The 21,412-nt window shown below is 66.2% G+C and overlaps 7 protein-coding genes across 7 annotated transcripts in view; 5 read left to right on the forward strand and 2 right to left on the reverse strand.

Moving 5' to 3' along the window:
- Positions 1-1,998: 1,998 nt before the first annotated feature.
- Positions 1,999-3,668, forward strand: EMIHUDRAFT_435146 (hypothetical protein; the record flags this gene model as incomplete). The annotated part of the gene is made up of 6 exons (XM_005778089.1): positions 1,999-2,412; positions 2,486-2,547; positions 2,682-2,743; positions 2,860-3,051; positions 3,159-3,242; positions 3,348-3,668. Coding segments are annotated over exons 1-6 (846 nt in total), but the record flags the coding sequence as incomplete, so codon positions are not given.
- Positions 3,669-4,205: 537 nt separating this feature from the next.
- EMIHUDRAFT_205805 (hypothetical protein) lies at positions 4,206-4,820 on the forward strand (the record flags this gene model as incomplete). Its single annotated transcript, XM_005778090.1, has 3 exons — positions 4,206-4,317; positions 4,439-4,543; positions 4,738-4,820. 3 exons carry the CDS (start codon positions 4,206-4,208, stop codon positions 4,818-4,820), a joined length of 300 nt encoding a protein of 99 aa, XP_005778147.1.
- Positions 4,821-7,849: 3,029 nt separating this feature from the next.
- On the reverse strand, positions 7,850-11,608 carry EMIHUDRAFT_205807 (hypothetical protein; the record flags this gene model as incomplete). The annotated part of the gene is made up of 2 exons (XM_005778091.1): positions 7,850-8,260; positions 9,131-11,608. 2 exons carry the CDS (start codon positions 11,606-11,608, stop codon positions 7,850-7,852), a joined length of 2,889 nt encoding a protein of 962 aa, XP_005778148.1.
- A 937-nt stretch (positions 11,609-12,545) lies between these two features.
- Positions 12,546-12,995, forward strand: EMIHUDRAFT_56960 (methionine-S-sulfoxide reductase; the record flags this gene model as incomplete). The annotated part of the gene is made up of 1 exon (XM_005778092.1): positions 12,546-12,995. A coding segment is annotated over one exon (450 nt), but the record flags the coding sequence as incomplete, so codon positions are not given.
- A 611-nt stretch (positions 12,996-13,606) lies between these two features.
- Positions 13,607-15,359, forward strand: EMIHUDRAFT_450354 (hypothetical protein; the record flags this gene model as incomplete). The annotated part of the gene is made up of 2 exons (XM_005778093.1): positions 13,607-15,221; positions 15,270-15,359. The coding sequence occupies one exon, from the start codon at positions 13,607-13,609 to the stop codon at positions 15,125-15,127; it is 1,521 nt and encodes a 506-aa protein (XP_005778150.1). The 3' UTR covers positions 15,128-15,221; positions 15,270-15,359.
- Positions 15,360-16,962: 1,603 nt separating this feature from the next.
- Positions 16,963-19,122, forward strand: EMIHUDRAFT_205810 (hypothetical protein; the record flags this gene model as incomplete). The annotated part of the gene is made up of 5 exons (XM_005778094.1): positions 16,963-17,037; positions 17,108-17,167; positions 17,243-18,169; positions 18,516-18,605; positions 19,105-19,122. The coding sequence occupies 5 exons, from the start codon at positions 16,963-16,965 to the stop codon at positions 19,120-19,122; spliced, it is 1,170 nt and encodes a 389-aa protein (XP_005778151.1).
- A 1,965-nt stretch (positions 19,123-21,087) lies between these two features.
- Positions 21,088-21,412, reverse strand: part of EMIHUDRAFT_463399 (hypothetical protein) — a 5,804-nt gene continuing 5,479 nt past the window's right edge. Inside the window, exon 11 of the mRNA XM_005778095.1 lies at positions 21,088-21,412. Coding sequence (XP_005778152.1) covers positions 21,178-21,412 — 235 coding nt within the window. The 3' untranslated portion in view covers positions 21,088-21,177.

The following is a 21,412-nucleotide window of genomic DNA, read 5'->3' on the forward strand; positions in this document are numbered from 1 at the left end:
AGCATATCTCAGTCGTTCTTCGCACGGCCATCGCAGAGCAGATTGTGAATGAACAGACAGACTCCGACGACGCCCCAAAACGTTGACTACTTGATCCGAGATAGCCCAAGCACTCATCACATGCGGCCATATCACCGTGGGTTACCGCTTCCCATCTGAACAGCGAAGTCAAGCACGGTCGAGCTCAGGTAGTACTTCCATCCGGGAGGGGGAGGGAAGGCTGAGTGCTGCATGTTTTGCCTCTTCCCATAAGTGGCGCCGGAACGGCGTCGGAAATTCCGCTGGTAAGGGGCACGCGTGCACTTTTGAACACGGGCGTGGACATAAGTGCCTTCTCTGCCTTCCCGCACGAGAAGGAGTTTCTGTACCCGCCCCTGACGTACATGCACCCTACGGGCGAGACGCACAGGCTCGTGCGCGACCGCGTCGAGTTCCACGTCGTCGAGGTGGAGCCGTCCTTTCCTTCCTGATGGTGATCGAATGTACGCGTGTGTCATGTGCGCGCCGTGTGCGTGCACCGTGCGCGGGCGGTGGAGACTGTTTGGTTTGTAGCGTGGCATCAGTGGACGCCCCCCCCCCCCCTCCCCCCTCTGTCCTCAGCTGCGTCTACTACAAGGCTGCCACCGACACCGGCTCGTGCTCCGCCTTTTGCGAGCGCACCGGCGCCGCCCGCCTAGTAGTGGTGGCAACATGTAACTCCCATTCAGCAGATCGGACGCCGCGCACATGGCGGCTCCCGGCAGCACCCCCTCCACTCACCTGTGTGGAGGAGTTCAGCTTGCCTTGCCTTGCCTTAGGCACCTCCTGCGTCAGCTCCGTCTACATGAGCTCGCCCACCGATTGCGGCGCGAGATCAACCCGAGATTAGCCGAGAGCGGAGCACATGGGCATGGACATGGGGCGTGTGCGTGTCCACCGGCCGCGGCGTGCGCGCCTCTATCCCTCTTTGAAAGGGGGGGTCACATCTCGGGCATGTCTCGGCTACCTCTCGGGGGGCGGTGTATAGGCTCCGGGGAGGGCCGCCTCGCCCCACCGCCTTATTGTGTGCGGAGGAGTTGACCTTACCCTTACCTTGCCTTAGGCTCCGGAGGGACGGTTGGGGTGGCGTGCTGGGTGACCAACGCGTGGGCGTGCGAGTGTGCTGCGCCAGCGTGCGACGAGGTCTGGCTGCGCGGAGAGAGGGCGGTCATATCTCGGCACACTTCGGGCACACTTCGACGTCGACTTCGGCTATAGGTGACGCAGTACGCGGCAGAGGCGTACGCGTCGTCCGAGTACGGCGGAGACTGGGCAGAGGAGGAGGCGGTCGGCCCGCCCTCGCACAACGAGGGCGACTGCGCGACGCTGAAGGCAGGCTCGTGGGCGCCCGCCCGGCGGGACCAAGGCACGTACCAGCTCACCGTGTCCTTCGCCTCGCCGGTGCGGGTGGCGGAGGTGGCGGTGCGCGAGCACGCCAACCCGCGCGAGGCGGCCGGCTTCCTGCAGAGGGTCGAGGCGTGGACGCAGGCCGAGGCGGGTCGAGGGGGGTGGGCGGTGGCGTGGGAGGGCGGGGACGACACGGCCTGCGGCTTCGACAAGGTCATCTCGCTCCTCGCGCCAACCGCCCTCACGAGCCGCATACGCCTCACGTCGCGGACAGACTCTGCGGCTTGGGAGTACGTAGATGCGGTGCGGGTGGTCGGCTGCGCGGGGGAGGCTCTGGGTGCCGCTTGCCGCCGCTCCCGCGAACCCCTCGCCGAACTCTCTCCGAGCTCACGCTTCTCGGAGCTTCTTAGGCGCTTGCGACTGCGCGTCGGACGGCGTGAGCGGCGGGGTGCCTACAGATCGTCCTGGCTGCGCTGTACACGTCGGGTCGTACGAGTTCTGCTACGTCGTCGACCCCTCGAGCTGCGGTAGCGACACCTCGTCCACCTTGTTCCGAGGCGCGGGCTGGCGTGAGTGTGCGTCCTCCACCCCGCCTCCGCCGCCGCCTCTGCCTCCGCCGCCGACGCGGCCGCCGCCGCCTTTGGCGCCTGCATTCGTTGTTGGCACGGGCTACTGCCGCGAGGGTGGCCAACCGGACGCTGTCACTTTCGAGGTATCGCAAGGCTGCGAGTCGTTGTTCGATTGCACGGCGCTCTGCCAAGGCGAAGTGACTTGCGCAGCCATCGCGTGGGCCGCTAGCCCTGATGAGAACCACGACGGCTGCAAGAATGCGGGGCTTCCGCGTTGCGTGCGCTACCTCACCAGCTCCGGTCAGGCGGCGGCAGGGACCTCTGCTTACGCGCAGGAGTACACGTGCTACTCCATGCTGCCACTGCCGCCCACATCCGACGGCCGCCTCAGCCGGTCGGACGCCCGCTGCGCCGCCCACGTGCTGCGGCACGACGCTTCGCTCGAGACATGCCACGACCTCAACCGCGACGGCCACAGGCGCCTCTTGGACTCACCTCCCAGACCGCCTGGCGACCGAGCCCTCCCCCCCCCCTCCCGCCTCTGTCCTCAGCTGCGTCTACTACAAGGCTGCCACCGACACCGGCTCGTGCTCCGCCTTTTGCGAGCGCACCGGCGCCGCCCGCCTAGTAGTGGTGGCAGCATGTAACTCCCATTCAGCAGATCGGACGCCGCGCACATGGCGGCTCCCAGCAGCACCCCCTCCACTCACTTGTCAGTGTGGAGGAGTTCAGCTTGCCTTGCCATAGGCACTTCCTGCGTCAGCTCCGTCTACATGCGCTCGTCCACCAACTGCCGCGCGAGCAGCAAGGTGACTTGCGTTGCGCCCCCGTCTCCCAGGCCCTTGTGGGAGTGAAGCCGCGTTCCTGTCGCTAGTCGTTTGGGCGTGGACAGGGATCAGGTCTGAACTAAGGTTACTACGACTAGGTGACGTGCGGACGGCGTCACTCGTTGGCGTGCGAGTGTGCCGCGCCCGAAAGCAGCAGCGCAGATCTTTTGCCGGCGGACGACGGCGACGCGGACACCGAGCAGAGCGTGTTGCTCTTGGTTGCCATGCCCGCCTCCGCGCTTCTGTTGGTTTGCGCCGGCGCCGCGACTTGCTACAAGCGCCACGCCACGGTGAGCGTTTGCTCGCTCTCGGCCCTCTCTCACTCCAACGACCTCCCACTCCTCTCGCTCACCCCCTCTCTCCCCTTCCCCTTACCCCCCCCCCCCCACCTCCGCAGCGCCGCCGGGCGTTATCTGGCGCCTCCTGCTGCCCCTTCCCCGCAAAGGCGCGCCGCGGCCCATCAACTCCCCGCGTCTCGGAGGTGAGCGTCACGCCTCCGCCTGACCTCGGCCTCGAACATCGGCCTAAAGCCTCGGAGCTGTGAAGAGTCGCAGCACACACGCGCGCACCCGCGGTGTCGGATCAGGTCAGCCTCTCGATCGACTACTCCGAGCGTCGAGCGAGCGCGCTAGGCGGGGGCGACGGCTTCAGCCCGGCTCGCGGGAGCGGCGTCCTCAGCATTGCCCACGCTAGCGGCATCTCCCTCTCCGACTCCGACGCACACCCGCTCGATGTCGAGCCTTGCCCCGCCACCCCGCCCCCCGCCTACGTTGCGCCTCTCGCCGACGACGCCTCTTGCAGCCCGGTCTCCGCCCTTGCACGGCGGATACTGGACAAGGCCGGGGCGACGCCCGAGGACCGCTGCTCCCCTGAAGAGCTGCGGGCGGCGGCGGCCGCCGCGGCCGCCGCGGCCGCCGCGAAGGTCGGCGCCGTCAGTGGAAAAGAGGAGAGCCCGCTCGTGGGCGTCCGGCAGCGGCAGCGGGCGTGGTTGCACCGCGAGACGGAGAGCGCGTCCACGTGGCTGCATCGAGCAGAGGGCGCCGACGACACCGCCGGCACGTCGGGTCTCCAGTCAGACGCGGCGGATGACGCGTCTTCGTCGGCGACGCTTGCCCAATTTGCAGACATTCCGCCCATGATTCCGCCGCCGAATGCCGTTTGAGTGTCTTGTCTGTGTGTGACTTGTGTGTCGCTCCTGTATCTGTTCATTGTATATGTGTACCTTATACGCCGCCATCTAAGCTTATACAGTTACGCCGCCATCTCCAAGCAAACGACTAACGTGTAACGAGGCCGGAGTGCAGGAGCTCGATCTTAGTTCTTCCCTATCATTGAAAGAAGCAGAGCCAGCTCCCGCGATTTCTGTCCGCCCCGAAAATTTGCCCAGGCACGATCGTTTTGGTCGGCCCCTGGCCCCCCTGGCGGCTCCACGCTTGGCCGGCGGATGCCGCAGGGTCCGCAGCAGCCTGCCAGCAGGCCTGAGCGGTGGCTTGCGATGCGAACCGGCTGCGCCGTTTCCTCGGTGCCGGGTGCTGCGAGCGTCGAGCGAGTCGCCGGTGAGCCAGCCGCCACAGCTTCACCTGCCGGTCCACACACTCCCAGGCGCACGGACGGACCCAGCGGCGTCGCGCACGCGTCTGAGCCACGCGTCGGAGATGCAATCAGACTCTGATTCAGGACTACCCAGCGTTCTGCTGCCCGTGGGCGGAATGTACTGTTGCGAGGCGCCGCTGGTCGGCGGCGCGCGCCTTCTCGCTGTGTCGGCGCGCCGGGCTGCGCTTTGTGGCGAGCGGTGCGCTCCAGTTCCCTCGCTCCAGTTCCCTCGCTGGCGCATGTCCCTTTGAAGCCGCGGTGCGGCGCCTCTCGGTGGGCCCCGCTTTCGGCCCGGTCCAAGCTCACTCCACGGTGCGTCGTGATCGTGCTGGCAATGCGCCGCTGGCGCTCGTCAGCGCACACGGCCGTCGCGCTGCGTCCAGGCGCCAAGCGCACCAGTCACGTGCTGCCACCGACAGCGCCACACCACTGCATCACGTGCCGCGAGGAAAGCTGCGTCGCGTGAGTGGCGACTATCACTGCCGGCGCCTGGCGCCGGGTAGTGGTGTCGGGTTGGCGCCCGTCGACAGTCAGAGAGAGGGTCTGTGTGTCGATATGTGTGTTTGTGGCGTAGATCCTCCCTCTTGGGAGAGAGAGATAGTTTGTTGTCTCTTGGTCTTGGGTGTGACGCTGCAAGTGTGGAACATGCTGCTCGTGCGCCGAGGTTCTGCAGATGAGTTAGTACGATTTTCTTCTTTTTGGAGTTTTCTTCTTGGCCGTGCTGCAATCGCTTTGCCAAAGTCGATCGCAAGGTGGATCGAGCCGCCGCATGGCCGGGGCCGGCGCCTCGACCGTCCACGTGCCGCCTCTGCCCAAGAAGCTGCGGGCCGAACCACACGAGGAGGAAATCGGGCCGGGCAAGCTGTACGCAGATGCGGCCGCGTTCAACGCCGACCACAGCCGTTGGGAGCAGGAGCGCGATGCACGCGTGCAGCAGATGGCGGAGCGCCAGAGAGCACAGAAGAAGCTCCACGAGCAGACTCGAGGGGAGCGAGACCGCAGTGCACGCCAGCGGCCGGCCGACGACGGCGTGCGGCGGGAGCAGCAGAGACAGCAGCAGCAGCGCGCAGTGCGCATGGAGTCTTTGACGACGCCGACATTCAAACTCTTCTTCCTGCTGGCCAATCTCACCCGGATGGTGGTGGAAGAGTCGGCGAGTGGCGTGAAAGAGCGCCTGTGGAGCGTGTGGGAGGGGCTGCTTGGGCGACGGCCGCCATCGTCGGCGACCGTTGACTACGTTGCGATCGACAATCCACGGCTGACGCTCGGAAACCGCATATTAGACGACAATTTGCAGTCAAGCCAGCGCGTTGCAAAGCTCCTTGAGGCAGGCGTGGATAGGGACGATCTGCTTCGGACTTCTAAAATCGACTTTGTGTTCATAGGACGACCGTATGGCGAAAGTGGAAGGGGAGCGTGCGTGCAGCTGTACACAGACAATGCCGGCAGCCCAACCCGCGTGGAGTGCTATGACGGCCAATGGGTATGGAACGGATCACGGCACAACTTCACCGGGAGGGGCCACGCAAAGTTCAGTGATGGGGAGTACAGCAACGGGGTGTGGTTCGAGTATCGATTGATGCAGGGAATTCGTGTACGCAACGGTCAGGAGGAGGTTGTGGAGCGCAGCGAGCGCGCAAAGAACTTCATCAAGCTTGGCCAGCCAGCCATGGCCAACTTTGTAGATCTCGACCATAAGAACGAGGAGGAGGAGATGGATGAGTGGCTCTGTACTTTTGTCTTCAATGACGACGGGCGAAAATTGGACGGCTGTGAACTCACAGATGCTTTGCTGATTGAGTGGCGGGCCAGCTCAGAGTATCGAGACTTCCGTGCCTTTCACGAGGTTTACACCAAGCCGCTTTGGTGCGTGTCGGAAGAGCTCTACCGGACGCTGAGTGAGGACGTGATCGTGAAAAACAACCTCACGTGTGCGGGCTTCCCGCAGCTGCCCTACGAGTTTGCACGCGACGCGCTTTCGAACCATCTTCGCGCCAGCCACAGCCAGGCGCAGGAGCTTAAGGCCATGAGAGCTGAGCATGAGCGTCTGAAGTACAAGATCCCCGGCATCGAGGTCTGGGAGGGATTGTATCAGAAGTATTCCTCCGCGGAGCGCAGACGGCTTTATGCAACAGACTACGAGCAGCTGCTTGAGGGTTCGAGACTGACACGAGATGGCCATGACCAGGCGTCCGAGCTGCCGGCCATGTATGCTTCAAAGGAACGTCTGGCTGGGCAGATCGACGGTCTGTCAGAGAAGATTGCAGGTCAGATTTGGCCGAAGTTGAAGGCGATGTCGCCCTTTGAGGTGCTGATGAACGCGCCGTTGTACAAATGCGATGACAGCAACTACGACGAGATCACGCTTCAACGATTTGCTCGCCAGGAACGATGCAGTCAGATCATCTATAATTAAAATTAATTCTTTTTGTCCATGTGTGTGAGCTTGAGCACCGCCAGCTAGCCGACCTCTCCTTGCGCCCACCCCGCCCCCATCGGGGGCGGGGGCCCGCACGGGCCACAACTCTAGTACTCTGATCACAGCACACCGTCCTCCCACACACCCGACACCCGACGCACACCCGGGGCGCACGCGCTCGCAGTGGCAGCGTTGGTACGGCTTTCGGCTTTACCAATTAAAGCCGTTTCCCGTGTGCGCCTCGTCCTTCCTGCCGCCGCCGGCCGCTGGTCGGTCCACGCGCCGAGGCGCTGCAGCACGCAGCAGAACAGCGGTGATCTCCAGACACCGGCGCCGGCCCGCCGGAAGCTGGGCACTCCACACCCCACACAGCCACAGCCGCCCCTCGCACCGTAGGTACCACTACCCCCCCGTCCGACCCAATTCACATGTCAACGGCGTGCGAGAGAAGTCGCACGGTGCGCCATCGGCTAGGCCATCGGCCACATTGCAGGCATGTGCTCGACCTCTTTGCCTGAGAATCGCACGCCAGGTGACCTCCACGAAGCTGCCCGCTGCTATCGATGTGCCGGAGAGGTGATTCGCGCCGAGGAACCACAGCACAGCACGGCGCAGCGCATCGGGGCAATGGAGGGTAACGCAATTGTGTGTGAGCGAATGGCACGCTATGCTTCGCGACTCCGGGGCCAGCTGCGGCGTCGGTGCGGTCGGCCTCTCCCTCGCCGCAGCCGCGGTGGGCCTCCTCGTGCGCCTCCTCCTCTTCCTGCAGCTGCTGCTGCTGCTGCTGCTGCGCCGCCGCCGCCCAGCTCGCCCCCGCCGCCGCCCCCGCCGCAATCTCGCCTCTGAGGCCCTCTCGTGGGTCGAGAGAGTGGACGCCTCTTACTGAGCCGAACGTCCGGGCCGGAATTCGTGTCTGTGTGCGCGTTTCACGCATGCTCGAAAATTTTTGGGGCGCTCAGCTGGGTGGTGCAGCGTAATTACACTCGCCAAACTGCCCTACTATCTCTTAACACTACAGGGTAGTCACTACGTACGTACAGTACCCTCTACCCCCTTACCAACGTATCTTTTGCGGATCAGTACGTACATGAGCGGTTGATGGACGGCCTGACGCAACAGCGCTTGCAGTGCTGCTTTGCAAGACAGTTGCGCTCCTTCCCGCAACAATAGAAACCCGCGGCCGGGCCACCACCCTCGTCCTGGGCGCAGCCTGGGCAGAATGAGTAGCAGAGGTTGCCACATCCGGCGCGGCACCGCTGCGGCTGCTCCGCATACAACACCTGGTGCTCTTGAACGAGAGGGTCAAGCTGCTTGACCCTCTGCGAGGAGACCGACTTTATCTTGATCTTGGTTGGGTCGACGCCGAGCGATCGAGCGAGGTCAGCCCTGAGCGCGTCATCGAGCTTCGCGCGGTCGTCGACTGCTGTGTCGAAATCAATGTTATAGTCAACCTCGGCCACGTTAGTGCCTTCCCCGTCCTCTGACTCCTCTGTGGGACTGACTTGGTCTTTAAAGTAGCCCGCCAGCTGCCGCGGGGTCGGGTAGTCGAAGATGAGCGTCGATGGCAGCACCAGGCCTGACTGCGCCTGCAGCTGGTTGCCGAGCTCGACCGCTCCGAGCGAGTCGAGGCCCGACTCCATCAGCGGCGCGTCGGGGTCGACCTCGGCGCCCGTCGTCGACTTGAGCGTCTCCTGGATCGCCTCCAGCGTCACCTCCTTCACCTCGCCCCGCGGGCCACCGGTCACCGCCTTGCCCCTGCGGCTCGCGTAGTCGACCATCAGTGGCGGCACCTCCGGGAGCAGGCTGAGGAACTTGCTCCAGGTGAGCACCGCCAAGCTCATCACGCCCGGCACCGAAGGCTGCAGCGTTGCCTGCAAGGCCAGCGTGCCTTGCTCGAGGCTGATGAGGCCGACGCCGCTGGCTTGGATGCGAGCGTTGACCGACGCGTCGGCCGCCATGCCAACCGCCGCCCACGGACCCCACTGCACCGACGTCGCCTTCACGGCGCGCGTCCGGCGGCAGGCGCCCAGTGCGTCGAGCATGCCGTTGGCGGCGGCGTAGTTGGACTGGCCGCCGCCGCCAATCAGCGCCGCGATGGACGAGAAGAGCACGCACGCGTCGAGCGGCGATGACGCGGCCGCCTGCTGCAGCGCCCACGCGCCGGCCACCTTGGGCGCGAAGACGCGCCTGACGGTGGCGGCCGTCTGCGCGCGCAGCAGCCCGTCCGACAGCACGCCCGCCGCGTGCCACACGCCCGCCAGCGGGGTGCGCATGGCCAGGATGGCGCCGGCCATGCGGGCCGTGTCCGTCAGCTCGGCCGCGTCGCACCTGACCACGCGGAAGCTGCACCTCGCCACCTTCTTCAGCGTCTCGCCATCCGCGGCTGCCACCTTGCCGCCGCGGGCCGCCAGCACGACCGACTCGGCGCCGGCCTCGCCGAGCCACCTGCCCGTGACCAGGCCGAGGCCGCCGGTCCCGCCCGAGAGCAGGTGGGCGCCTCGCGGTGGCGTCGGAGCCGTCCTCGGGATGCGCACCACCACCTTGCCCGTGTTGGTGCCGCCCTGCAGCGTGCGGAAGGCGGCCAAGACGCTCCTCTCGAGCTCAAAGGTCTGCAACGGCAGGCCGTGGAGCACAATGGCGTCCGCGCGACGCGAGAGCAGCTGAAGCGTGTCACGGACCCAGACCGGCATCTGCTCGATGGTTGAGTCGAGCGCGATCGCCACGTACCTCGAGAGCGACGCCGACTCAAGCCGCTCACAGCTCCACACCGCGCGCTTGCCGATCTCACACAGCCAGCCGTCCTGCCGCAGCAGCGCAAAGGTGCACGCAATGAAGTCCGCCGACAGGCTGTTGAGCGAGAAGCGCAGCCGGCACGAGCCGAGCAGCCTCGACGCGCCGACTGCAAAGGCGCCGCTGTCGCGCGAGCTGACAGTGCGGCCGGCGAGGCCCATGCGAGCCAGGTAAAAGTGCTTGTATGGCCGGCCGACGCTTGCAGATGGGCTGCTTCTGATGAGGTGGCAGTACTCCTGCGCAGTGAGGCCGACGCCGCCCGCTCCAGCGTGCAGAAGCACGCCATGTCCAGCTGCCGGCCTCGCTGCAAGGAGGGATATGTGCACCGTCATCCAAGTGGTCGGCAGCGTGCAGGCCTGCTCAAAGGAGAGCGACTCTGTGATGCTCGCCACGAGCCGCGCGTCCGACCTGGAGACCGACGCGAGGGCAGCCAGTCCATGCCCGAGCACGGCGTCACCGACCTTGATGTGCGAGCTGCCGGGTCCCTCGGCCGCAATGTGCGCGGCGCAGTCGCCTCCGGGCGGGCCCGGGTCGCCCGGGTATACGCCGAGCACGTTGAGCACGTCTCGGAAGTTGAGGCCGACCGCGCCGACGTGCAGCTTGACTTCGCCAGGGACCGGCTCGGAGTCGTCCACTGCCTGAGGCACCACTCTCAGGTTGCTCACGGCGCCGCGCGCGTCGAAGTAGAGCTTGATCGGGCCGCCGAGCGATCCGGCAGCCTCGGCTAGGCGCGGCACACGCTGAATCATGTCGTCGAAGGCTACCTCGGGCTCCGAGGCGCCGCTGAAGCCGAGGCCGAGCTTGCCGGCCAGGTTCGAGCCGGCCGCCAGCTCCGTCACACCGGGCCGCAGAACGTCCATATCGAGGAGCGGCAGGCAGGACTGCGGCGCCTCCGAGCGAGCCTGGCGGGTCAGGCCCATCAGACCCGCCTGGCTCGAGGCGCCGGTGCCAGCCGAGCGGGCGGCGAGGGCGCCAGCCGAGACCATCCACACGGGACACAAGGAGCGCGCGATGACCTGCATGCGCACAACGTCGACGGCAGCAGCCAGGCCGGCGAGCGAGTCGGAGGCCTTGGCGCCCGTGCTCAGGCCGACGGCATACACAATTGAGCCGATCGACGCCGACGGAGCGGCCGCTTGTGCCACGCCGGAGCACGAGGCTGGGACGGCCGGAGCAGAGGCGCACATCACGAGCGCCGCTCTGGCGCTCTCAGCGGGCGGCACCGTCGCTGCCTGCCACGACGTGACGTACAGGTGCGTGAGCCTGCGCACCGGAGCCGCCCGCATTGCCGCCTTGAGCGCACGCGTCTCGAAGTTGGTGAGGCGTGCGCCGGGCGAGTCCCTAGCCGCCTTCGCGTCCTTGGCTCCGATCCACACGCCCGCCTTGCCCGCCCCCTGCCGCTCCGCCACCGGCCACGGAGAGCCGCTCACGTCGGTGAGCGCCGCCTCGCCGACCGAGAAGGGGAGCCGGATCTCGCCCGCCGCCGTCGCCTCGGCGAGCAGGGCAGTGAGGTGGAGCGAGCCGTCGAGGTCGGCGGGGTGGACGCTGGTGCCCTCCTTGCGCGAGCGGCGGCGCAGCTGGCCAACGGCGACGCCGGCGCCTCGCGAGACGCGCGCCGAGGTGAGCGTGCGGTAAAGCGGGCCGTACTCGAGGCCGACCGAGCGGAAGCCCGCGTAGAGGACGGCAGTGTCGACTGGCTGAGTGCACGACGCGCGGAGAGCCGCGTGGGAGAAGCAGGGCATCGCCTCGGAGAGAGCGGTCGCTCCGCCGGCGCAGTGGGACGTCTTGGTGCCCGCCTCGAGGTCCTCGGTGGTCACGTCGAACCGCTCCTCCGCGGCGCTGATCTCGATGCTGACGGCGAGCGTGCTCAGGTCGCCCTCTAGCACGAGCGGCTGCAGGAAGAAGACGCGCGAGAGCGTGGCGCTCGTGGCGCCGCTCGAGAGGGCGACAGCAGCCGCGCGCGCCATCTCCATGTAGCCCGCGCCGGGGAAGACGACCCGGCCCTGCACGACGTGGTCCGCGACGATCTGCAGCAGCGGTCCCATCGCTTGTGTTTGGAACGTTTTTGAGTGAGCGTGGGCTCCTTTGACGCGCTCCCCGATGAGAGGGTGCGGCGTCTGGCGCCACCCGAAGCCCCTGCGCACGTATCTCGGCCCAGATATAGCCTGCAGGGTCGGAGGCACGCCTGGGAGCGAACCAATTTCGCAGTGCACGATCGTTCCGCTGTAGCCAAAAGAATTGATGCCCCCCACGTACCTCGGGCCACGCCGCGGCGCGTGCGATACCGAGCTCAGCGTAGTAGGCAGCGAGCAGCAGGCACTGTCGAGCGCGGCGCCGACATGCTCGTTCAGGACCTGCAGCTGGGCGTTCGGCGACCCCTCCGTTTTTGCAAGGCCCACAGCAAGCTTGAGCAAGCCAACTGCGCCGGCGGTGGGCTCACCGTGGCCTGCACACGCCTTGACGGACCCGATGGGCAGGGGTTGCGAGTTATCGCGCTTGCTTAGTATCGCGGCCGCCGTGGAGCTCGCCTCTATTGGGTCGCCGAGCGGCGTGCCGGTTCCGTGCGCCTCGAGGCTCGACACATCAATGGGCTCAAGGCCTCCATCGGCCAGAGCGGCCTTGATCAAGCTGCCCTGCGCCTGCCCGTTGGGCGCCGTGAGGGAGGCTCCCCCCCCCCCAAACTCCCACCCCGATCCACCCTGCAAGGCGCACGACGACACACACACGAGTAGGGGAGAAACGCGTGGTTAGGTCGGTCGAGTGCACGCCAGTCCCATCTTCTTGGTTTCCGTTTGCCTGTGTGCCAGTGCGCGCCAGTCCCGTGTGGCGAAAGAGAAAACTTTGCAGCGCAAACCGGCGCTTCGCCGCTACCCAAAATCGACTGCCGACGGGCTCGCTCTCGCTCGGAAAGTCATGCAGCACCTTCTTCTCGCCACGTCGCGCCCGACCTCTCGTGCACACCCACGAATGGCTTCCTCCTCCGAGACGGCAATCTTCGGCATGGGCTGCTTCTGGGCACCGCAAGAGGCATTCCAGGACATGCCAGGTGTCGAGAGCGTTTTGACAGGCTACGCAAGTGTCGAGCCGCGGCTTAACCTCGAGCCTCCATCATATTTTCCCGTGTGTTCCGGAGACGGCTACACTGAGGCCGTGAGGGTGACGTATGATCCCTCTGAGGTAAGCTATGAGGCGCTGCTGCGTGTCTTTTGGGCCAACCACGACGCCTCGCTGACTACGCCTGGCAAGGAGGACCAGTACCGCTCCGCTCTCTGGCCAACGGACGAGGCGCAGCGCCTCCTGGCGGCCGCTGACGTCGAGCGCGCCGCCGCAGCTTACGTCGCCGCCGGCAAGGATCCTCCCTGCACGGTCGTGGCGAAGGCGCCGCCCGCTTTCACGCCCGCCGAGCCGTACCACCAGCACTTTTGGGCTAAGGGGCGGCTCAAGCTCGGCCTGCTCGTCGCGCTGCTGCTGCTGCGCGGCGCGGGCTCGTCACAGCTCTCCCTCGCCGCCGACGTCGGCACGCAGCTGGTGCTGCTGTGGTGGTTTGTGGAGTGCTTTGGGCTGCTTGCGGCGGCGAGCCCGTTCGCGGAGCTATTTTGAGAAAATAATACCCATCTACCGATGAGCCTGACAAACACAACAATGAGCCTGTCCGCCCCGGGCTGTGTACGAGTACGACTGGTGACTCTGCAGACGCCGCTTAAAAGCACGTCCAAGCACCACAGCGCACAGGGAATGCCGATATTCGGAATGGGCTCGCAATGCCCATGGGGTTTCGTGTCCGTTTTCTTTATCTCCGTGCCAGAGCGCGCCAGTCTGTGCGTGCCTGTTGCGCCACGGGGTTTCTCTTTCCCAGTTCGCACCTGTGTCGAGCCTGTCTGCTGTGAGAGAGAGTTGTTTTGTCTAAATTCTCTTTCCCTTGCGGGAGTGTTTGATTTTTTGCCCGTGTTAGTGCCAGCGGCGCGCCCTTGCTTGGTTCTTGTAAAATCCGTTTTGCTCGTGTGCCGATGTGTCTAGTGTGCGCCAGTCCACGCCCTCTTCGCATGAAAAATTCTTTTTGCCGTGTCAAGACCGCCAAAGATCCGAACTCCTTCAGGAGGACGCCCTGCTCAGTCCAAGCCATGTCGACGCTGTGGACCAGTTCACTGTCCAGCTCACTGGTGCAACGCCGGAGGATGCCGCTCAGCGTCCTGCAGGAGTGCGAGGTGGCCCAGCCATACTCCGAGTCTGAGGCCCTCAAGCCAGACCGAGACGCCGCGAGCGGCGAGTCTGTGGTGGTGTACACAGATGACAGAGAGGCAGAGGAGACCAAGACCCCTCGCATCCTCCTCGGCACGCTCCTCGGCCTGCTCCTCGGCCTCTGCCTCCACATTCTGGCTCAGGGGCTGGCTGGCCTCGAGAAGATGGCCCGCCGCGTCGGTCTCGACCGTCGGCGGTGGTCGGCAAAGGACAAGGTAGTCGTGATCACGGGCGCTTCGTCTGGCATCGGAACGAGCCTCGCCCGCACCTACGCTGCGGAGGGTGCCAAGCTGTCGCTTGTTGCGCGGCGGCGGGCCGACCTCGAGCGGGTGTGCGAGGAGTGCATGGCCCTCGGCGCGAGCAGCGCGCAGGCGGTCGTCGCCGACATCTCCACGGAGGAGGGGTGGGCGGCCGTCCGGGGCGCCGTGCCGGCCGCCGTTGACCTGCTGGTTCTCAACGCGGGCATCGCGATGGGCGCGCCGTTTGTGTCGCTCTGCGAACAGAACCAGGCGATGGGCACAATGAAGCGCCTGATGGATGTAAATTACATCGGCTCCGTGGGAGTGCTCAACGCGTGCATGGGTTCGATGCGGCGCGCCGAGGGCGGTGTCCGCCTGCTGGTGGTGAGCAGCGTCGTGGGTCTAGTCGAGGGCGTGCCGTGGCGTACAGGGTACGCGGCCTCCAAGTTCGCGCTCAAGGGCTTCTTCAACACGCTGCGCGTCGAGCTCGGAATCTCGGAGCCGGTCCCGCCGACCGTCACGCTCGCGTATCCCGGCGCCGTCAACACGCCCGTGAACAATGCGCGCCTCGGCACCGGCGACGGCGCGGTCGACCTCGACCTGACCAAGAAGAGCATGTCGCCCGACCGATGCGCCGCCATCATGGTGGCCGCCCACGCTGTCGGGCGGCGCGACGTCTTCTACTCGATCGACGGCACGCTCGCTGGCGCCATCAAGACGCGCCTCCTCCGCCACCTCGCCTTCTTCTTCCCCGCCGGCTCGGACAGGGTGCTCGCCAGGGCGATGCGCGTGGGCGAGATGAGCAGCAAGAAGCCGGCGCGACGACAGCTCATGGCTGTGCTGCGCGGCGCCGGCCGACTCGTCATCGCGGGCCAGCGCTGGGCTTCGGACGAGGTCGCGGACGTGTCGGGCCGCCTTTCGGAGCGTGTCTCAGGGCGCTTCTCCGAGCGCGTCTCGGGGTGCTTCTCCATCTCGTCGTCGCGCGGCAGGCGGGGCAGCGGCGGGGAGCCCCTCCCCCGTGCGCGCTCTGGGCTCGCGTTGACCTCAGACGCGGTGGCAGAGGCATTTGACGAAGCGCGGGAGTAGACACGCTCTTGGGAGTACCTCGACTCTCGGGGCTCTCGTTGACCGTCACGCTCGATCATCACGCGACTCTCTAGAGTCTGTCCGTCTCGCTGTCTCGTTGTTCGTGCATTGAAACCCATTTTGTCCACATCCGCACATGCTCCATGTCCATCGTTTTTGCATGTTGGTTGGGTTTATCCCATGTGTGTTGTGTGTGCGTGGAGTGCCATGCATGATCAGTGGCCATGTGAGTCAGTGTTGGATATTTTGTAAGGCGCGACAAAAGCGGAAGCTTCCCTCTCACACGTCCGCTCAGAGGGCACAGGTGGGCTGACTCACTGTACACTGCCGAGGCTCTCAGCCTCACTTTATCGCTCGTTTGACCTTACTTTACGACGCGAACGGGCAGCGCGTGCGCGCAATTCTCGCCGTCGCCCAAGCGGTAGTTCGCCCCCTCTCCCCAGCCCCAGACGCTGCCGTCAGCCGCCAGCGCGAGGCTGTGCAAGGCGCCCGCCGACACGGTAACGACGCCCCGCCCCGCGAGCGCCTCGACTCTCTCCGGCAAAAGCTGGCTGGAGAGCGTGCCTGTGCGCGGCGAGCTGCTGGCGGTCGGAGGGTCAAGGAAGGAAGACGTTATATGGAGGGAGGGGGCGGGGAGTGAGCGGTGCGGGGAGGGAGGGAGGGGCGGCGGTGTGCACCATGCACACTGGCGAGCACCGAGTGCCGCGTGAAGGCGGCCGCGCGCCCGATGCGCCCTAGAGGCCCGGTGCCCCAGCTGTAGACGGCGCCGTCGACGGTGAGGGCGAGGCTGTGGCCTCCCCCCGCCGACACGGCGACGACGCGCCGCCCCTCCAAGGCCTCGATCTTGGAGGGTTGGAGCCTCGACTTCATACCTCCGTGGCCTAGCTGGCCGGCAACAGCGTCGCCCCAGCTCCAGACGGCGCCATCGGCGGTGATGGCGAGAGCATGCCCGTACCCCGCCGACACCGCGATGACCAGCTGACCGGCCAAGCCCTCCACCCTCTTCGGCAGAGCCAGGGCGGTGACGGGGCCGTGCCCGAGCTGCCCACTCGTCCCCAAGCCCCAGCTCCAGACGGCGCCGTCCGCCGTCAGGGCGAGCGAGAAGCCGCTCTGCCCGGCCGACACGGCGACGACCCGCTCGCCAGCCAGGGCCTCGATCAGTTCAGGGAGGAGCCGTGGCTCCTACGGACACACCCTATCTCGTGCTCCTCTCGGCTCTCTCTCGGCCCTCGCTCTCTCGGCCCGGCGCCTCGTCCCCGTGCCCGAGCTGTCCAAACTTGCCGCCGCCCCAGCTGAAGATGGCGCCGTCGGCGGTCACCGCGACGCTGTGGGAGAGGCCCGCCGCCGCCGCGACCACGCTCCGCCCCGCGAGCGCCTCGACCCGCCTCGGCCGCCGCTCGGAGAGGCGGGCGCCGTGGCCGAGCTGGCCGTGTTGACCTGTCCCCCAGCTCCACAGCCCGCCGCCGTCGGCGAGGAGCAGGGAGTGGTAGCTGCCCGCAACCACCCCCGCAGCAGACATTCCTTGCGGGAGCGGCGGGAGCGGCGACGGCGTGGCGAGGCGTGTGACGCCCTCCCCGTGCCCCAGCAGGCCGGCGAGGTCGCGAGACTCCGAGCCGCAGGTTGAGACGCTGCCGTCTCGCCCGGTGAAGAGGCTGTGCTGGTTTCCGGCAGCCACTTTCGCCAGCCGATTCGCCTCGTGCTGCAGCGCGAGGAAGCAGAGGCGGCGCACGGACCGCACCTCCGCAGGGAGGTCGTACCCTCGCTCCGCCGCGCGGAGGCGGAGCGCCTGCTCCGCGAGGGAGCGCTCGCCCGCGTAGTCGCCGCTGCCGTGGAAGATGGAAGCAGTTGTGCCGGCGGCGGAGACGTCGGCCGGGCTCCGGCACCTGAGCGGTGCGTCCCCGGCGGGTCGGGTTGTGCTGAGACAAGTGTGTTTGACAGAGAAGCGTGGTGGAAGTGGCAGTGGTACCGGGCGAGGATCAGGACGAGGACGTCAGGCGGGAGGTCAGACAGGAGATTGATTGGAGCGTCATCGTGGGCAGCGTCATCTGGGGAGGATGTCACCATCACGCCCCACAGTAGTCGAGAATTCTTTTTGGTGTGGGCGGCGCCCCGGAGGTCCTCGGCAGGGACCGCCAGCTTCGCCCAGCGAGGCCGGGGCCGCCCTCAGCATCGGCAGCGCTCCGGGACGATGCGCCGGGGCCGGGCCCCTCGGGCAGCGCTGCGGCCTCGGCGACGGGCGCGGCTGGCGACGCGGCGACGCCTATCGACGTCGACGCCCCGCCGCCGTCCGGGCCGTCCCGGCCGCAGCAGCCGCCGGCCGACGACGTTTGCCCTGTTTGCCCCGAGGACGACGATGCCGATGGAGGTGGTGGCGACGACCTCGACGAAGGCGTGCCCTCGGCTTTCCGCCCGCAGGGGGTGCCTGAGGTCCGCTGCCCCCATTTCTCCCTCGCCGACCCTACCGTCGCTGTTGGGTGCTCCCGCTGTCTGCCGACCTGGGCGGGTCCTCGAGGTTTTGGCAACGCAGACGAGGCGCGCTCCTTCACCCGCCTCGCCACCCACCTCAACAGCGAGTTCGCCTCGCATCAGCTTGGCGCCGACCTCTTCGAGACGGAGTGCATGGACATGGGCGTGTACCAGTGCCCGATCCCCGGATGCGGCAAATGGTGCGCGACCGTTGGAGCCAAGTGCGGCCTTTATCAGCATCTCTTCAAATGCGACCGGTCCTACCGAGGCGACGCGGGCGACCCGCGTTGGAAGGATGGTCGCGAAGGCTTCATGCGGCTCCTGCAGCAGCAGGCTCGACCGGGCTCAGCGGCGCACTACTTTCGGACCGTGTGCTACGCGCGCAAGCAGCCGCAGGCGGACAGGCGCGCCAAGCACGCCCGGTGGGTCGCGGACACGGCGAAGGCGCGGTCCAGGGAGGAGGAGGGCGCCGAGGGTGACCCCGAGGCTCGGCGCCGGGCCAGGGCGGCCTCCGACGCTGCGCGCAAGGCCGCTTTCCGCGACCGCGGGTCCCAGCACGTCATCTCCAGCCCCGGGGTCCAGTACTCCTACGAGTGGCTTCGACCGTGGGCGGACAACCCGAGGCTGCTCGCCGCCATCGACACGGTCCGGCGCCGCCGCCCGCCCGCCGTGAGCATGGTCCGCAAGCGCACACGTGACCGCACGGGACCGCGGCATGCGATTTCGCTCGCGCAAAGCATACGATACACGTGGTCTCTCCCCCCATGGTGGACTCGGGGACAGCTCGCCGACCCGTGTCAAAGTCGGCGTCCGCCAGCGAGACGGCCGCAAGCGGCGCAATGACGGGCAACGGGCGCTGACCCGTCGCCGACACGGATGTCGATGCCCCATCTGCCAACTGCGCCACCTCGGGCCCAATCAGGCGCTCGACAGCTCGCACACGCGCCTCGAGGGTCCCATCCTCGCTCGGCACGCCGAGGAGGCGCTCCAGCAGGTCGACCCGCTGTGGCAGGTCCGCCCCGTGACTGACAGGCTCGCCCCCCATCTCCTCCTCGCACCGCGCCACTCGAAGCACCAACGCCTCCGCCTCCGCCTCCGCCTCCGACACGCGAAGCAGCGCTTCCGCTAGCTCCACCGCCTCAGCCGCCTCTCGCTCCGCCGCCCGCTCCGCCGCCTTGCGGTCCGCAGCCGCTAGTTCTGCAGCCTCCCTCTGCGCTCGCCTCGCCGCCTCCTGCGCGTCCTAGCTGCGCCGCCCTCTCCTCCTGCGCGCGAAGCTCTGCCGCGGCCTGCTCTTTCCGCAGCTCCTCGAGCTCGAAGGCGGACGGCGCCTTCTTGGCCTCCTTTTTCTTCTCCTTGGCCTCCTTCTTGGCCGCGCGCTGCTCCGCCGCCTTTGCTAGCCGCCTTGCCTTCTCCTCGTCCGCCCTCCTGCTGGCCTCTTCCTCCGAGCGCCGCGCCTGCTCGGCTCTCGCGGCGCTGCGCTCTACCGCCGCCGCCCGCTGCTCCGCACGTAGTACCTCCTCCGCTGCTAGCCTCTCCACCTCCCTTGCCCGGGCCTCCTCCTCCGCCGCCGCGCGCTCAGCAGCCAGCTTCGCCTCCGTCTCTGCCGCAATGGCCCGTTTCTGCTCCTCCAGCGCCGCCGCCTCTGCCGCCCTGCGCGCCGCGTCCGCGGCACGCTCTGCTTCGCGCTTGCGCGCCACCTGCTGGCGCTCACGTGCCGCCGCCTCCTCTGCTCGTGCGCGCTGCTCGCGCCGCGTCCTGGCCTCGAGCGCGCGCTCCTCCCGTCGCTTCTCCGCCAGATGTTGCTTGATAACTTGCAAACACTCAGCGCTGTCTCCTTCCTGAGCACGTTGCAACGCAGTGCTGCCCGTTTCATCGCGTGCCACTGGATCTGCTCCTGCCCGCAGCAACGTTTTGACCACCCGCTCCCTGTTCATGTAGGCGGCCTCCATCAGTGCGCTGCCGTGACGGCAATGCTGGTGGAGGTCGGCCCCGCACTGCAGCAGCTTCTCGACCACCCGCTCGTGGCCGCCTTCGGCGGCGTCTATCAGCGCGGTGCGTCCGTAGCTATCTTGCTGGTCTATTATCGCGCCGTGCCGCACTAGCATTTCGACCGCCGGCTCGTGGCCATTTCCAGCGGCGCACATCAACGCGGTGATGCCGTTGCGTATGTAACCACTCTGGCGCTCCTGTGCCACCCCCCGGTTTATGTCAGCACCACCCTGTAGCAGTGTGGCGACGACGTTCTCATGGCCCCCTGCGGCTGCGATAATTAGCGAGCTCGGTCCACAGCTGTTGATGCGATCGATCTCCGCGCCGTGTCGCACCAGCGCCTCGACCGCCCGCGGCTTTCCTGCGAGGGCTGCAAGCTCCAGCGCAGTGGTGCCGTTGCCGTTCTTGGTCTCACATTTGCTCAACACGTTGAACACATTGATGAAAGTGTTGGTCTGATGGTTGACATCCGCACCACGCTGCAGCAGCATGTCGACAAGCTCCTCGCGGCCATGCTTGGCCGCGCGTGTCAGCGCGGTGTCTTGTTCAGCGCGAAAGAATGTTCCTACCTCATTGACTCTCGCGCCTTGCTTCAGCAGCATGTCAACCACTTGCTCGTGGCCATTGCAAACTGCGAACATCATGGAATTGGTAAGCTGTGGACGCGTAGGTACGTGACGTTCTATCAGTAGACTAACTATCCTCTCATGGCCGCTTTCGGCGGCCAGCATCAACGGCGTGTAGCCTTCTATCCCTTCGAATTCAAACGTCAGGTTTAGGCTCCCGATGGCGCCTTCGTTGAGGAGCTTTAGCACTGTCGCCTCGTCGCCTCCCACGATCGTACTTGCGAATTCTCCGTCCATCGCTTTCATCAGTGAAACGGAGTGAAGCCTTGCCCTGCTCGGTGCCGGACGACGAAAAATTCGGGCGACCGTTGGATGTTTCATGTTTGCCAAATGCAAAAAAGTTTTCTCCCCTGGGCCCCCCCACCAGCCTCCCAGCCTCGCTGGGCCAGAAAATCGGCCCGCGAGGTGGGGTGCTAGTATGAGCACGATCCGTCGTAGAGTTCTTGCGCTTCGGCGGTTAGTGGTAACACTCACCTCCGTCCGAGAAAACCCATCGGGTCGCTCCTCATCGCAAACCCTGTCAGCAGAGTCCTCCTACGGGAATGTACGTAAGAGCCACATACACTGAAAAAGTCAGCAGTCCTCCTCCGGGAATGTACGTAAGAGCCGTCCTCCCATCCCTCCCTTGAGTTGTCTCACTCTCTGTTTACTTGGTCTTGGAGCACTGGAGTACTTTCTTTCTTTCTTTTTCGTAAGAGAGCCACATACAACGTGAGAGAGAGAGTAAAGTACGTAGCCGCATGTACAACGTACGGCTTTAAGCTAAAAGTACGTACAACGTACGTACAAGCTACAACGAAAAAGCCGAGAGAAGATCTCTCTCGTGCAAAAAAGAAATCCTGGTTCCCGCTGGCACGGCCGTTTTCAAGGCAAAAGCTCTAGTCAAAACCCCGTACGGTTGTATTCAAGACACCCACCACACAGCGCTCACGGCACGACATAAGCGACGCCCTCACGCAACGGACACCCTCACGGCAGCACCGTGCCCGTCCGTTGCTTGAAGGCGCGCTTGTTCGGGTCCACGGGCGTCTTGCGCAAGTTGCCTCCCGATCGAATAGACGCCATCAGCTGCGCTTGCAAATCGTCCCCCGCCGGCGCTGGTCGACTCCCTGAGCTCGGCGGCGGCGGCGGCGGAGGCGGCGGCGGAGGCGGCGGAGGCGGCGGCGGCGGTGGCGGCGGCGCACCCGGCGCACCCGGCGGGCGG

Source organism: Emiliania huxleyi, assembly GCF_000372725.1.
Source record: "Emiliania huxleyi CCMP1516 unplaced genomic scaffold EMIHUscaffold_25, whole genome shotgun sequence".
Taxonomy (NCBI): domain Eukaryota; phylum Haptophyta; order Isochrysidales; family Noelaerhabdaceae; genus Emiliania; species Emiliania huxleyi.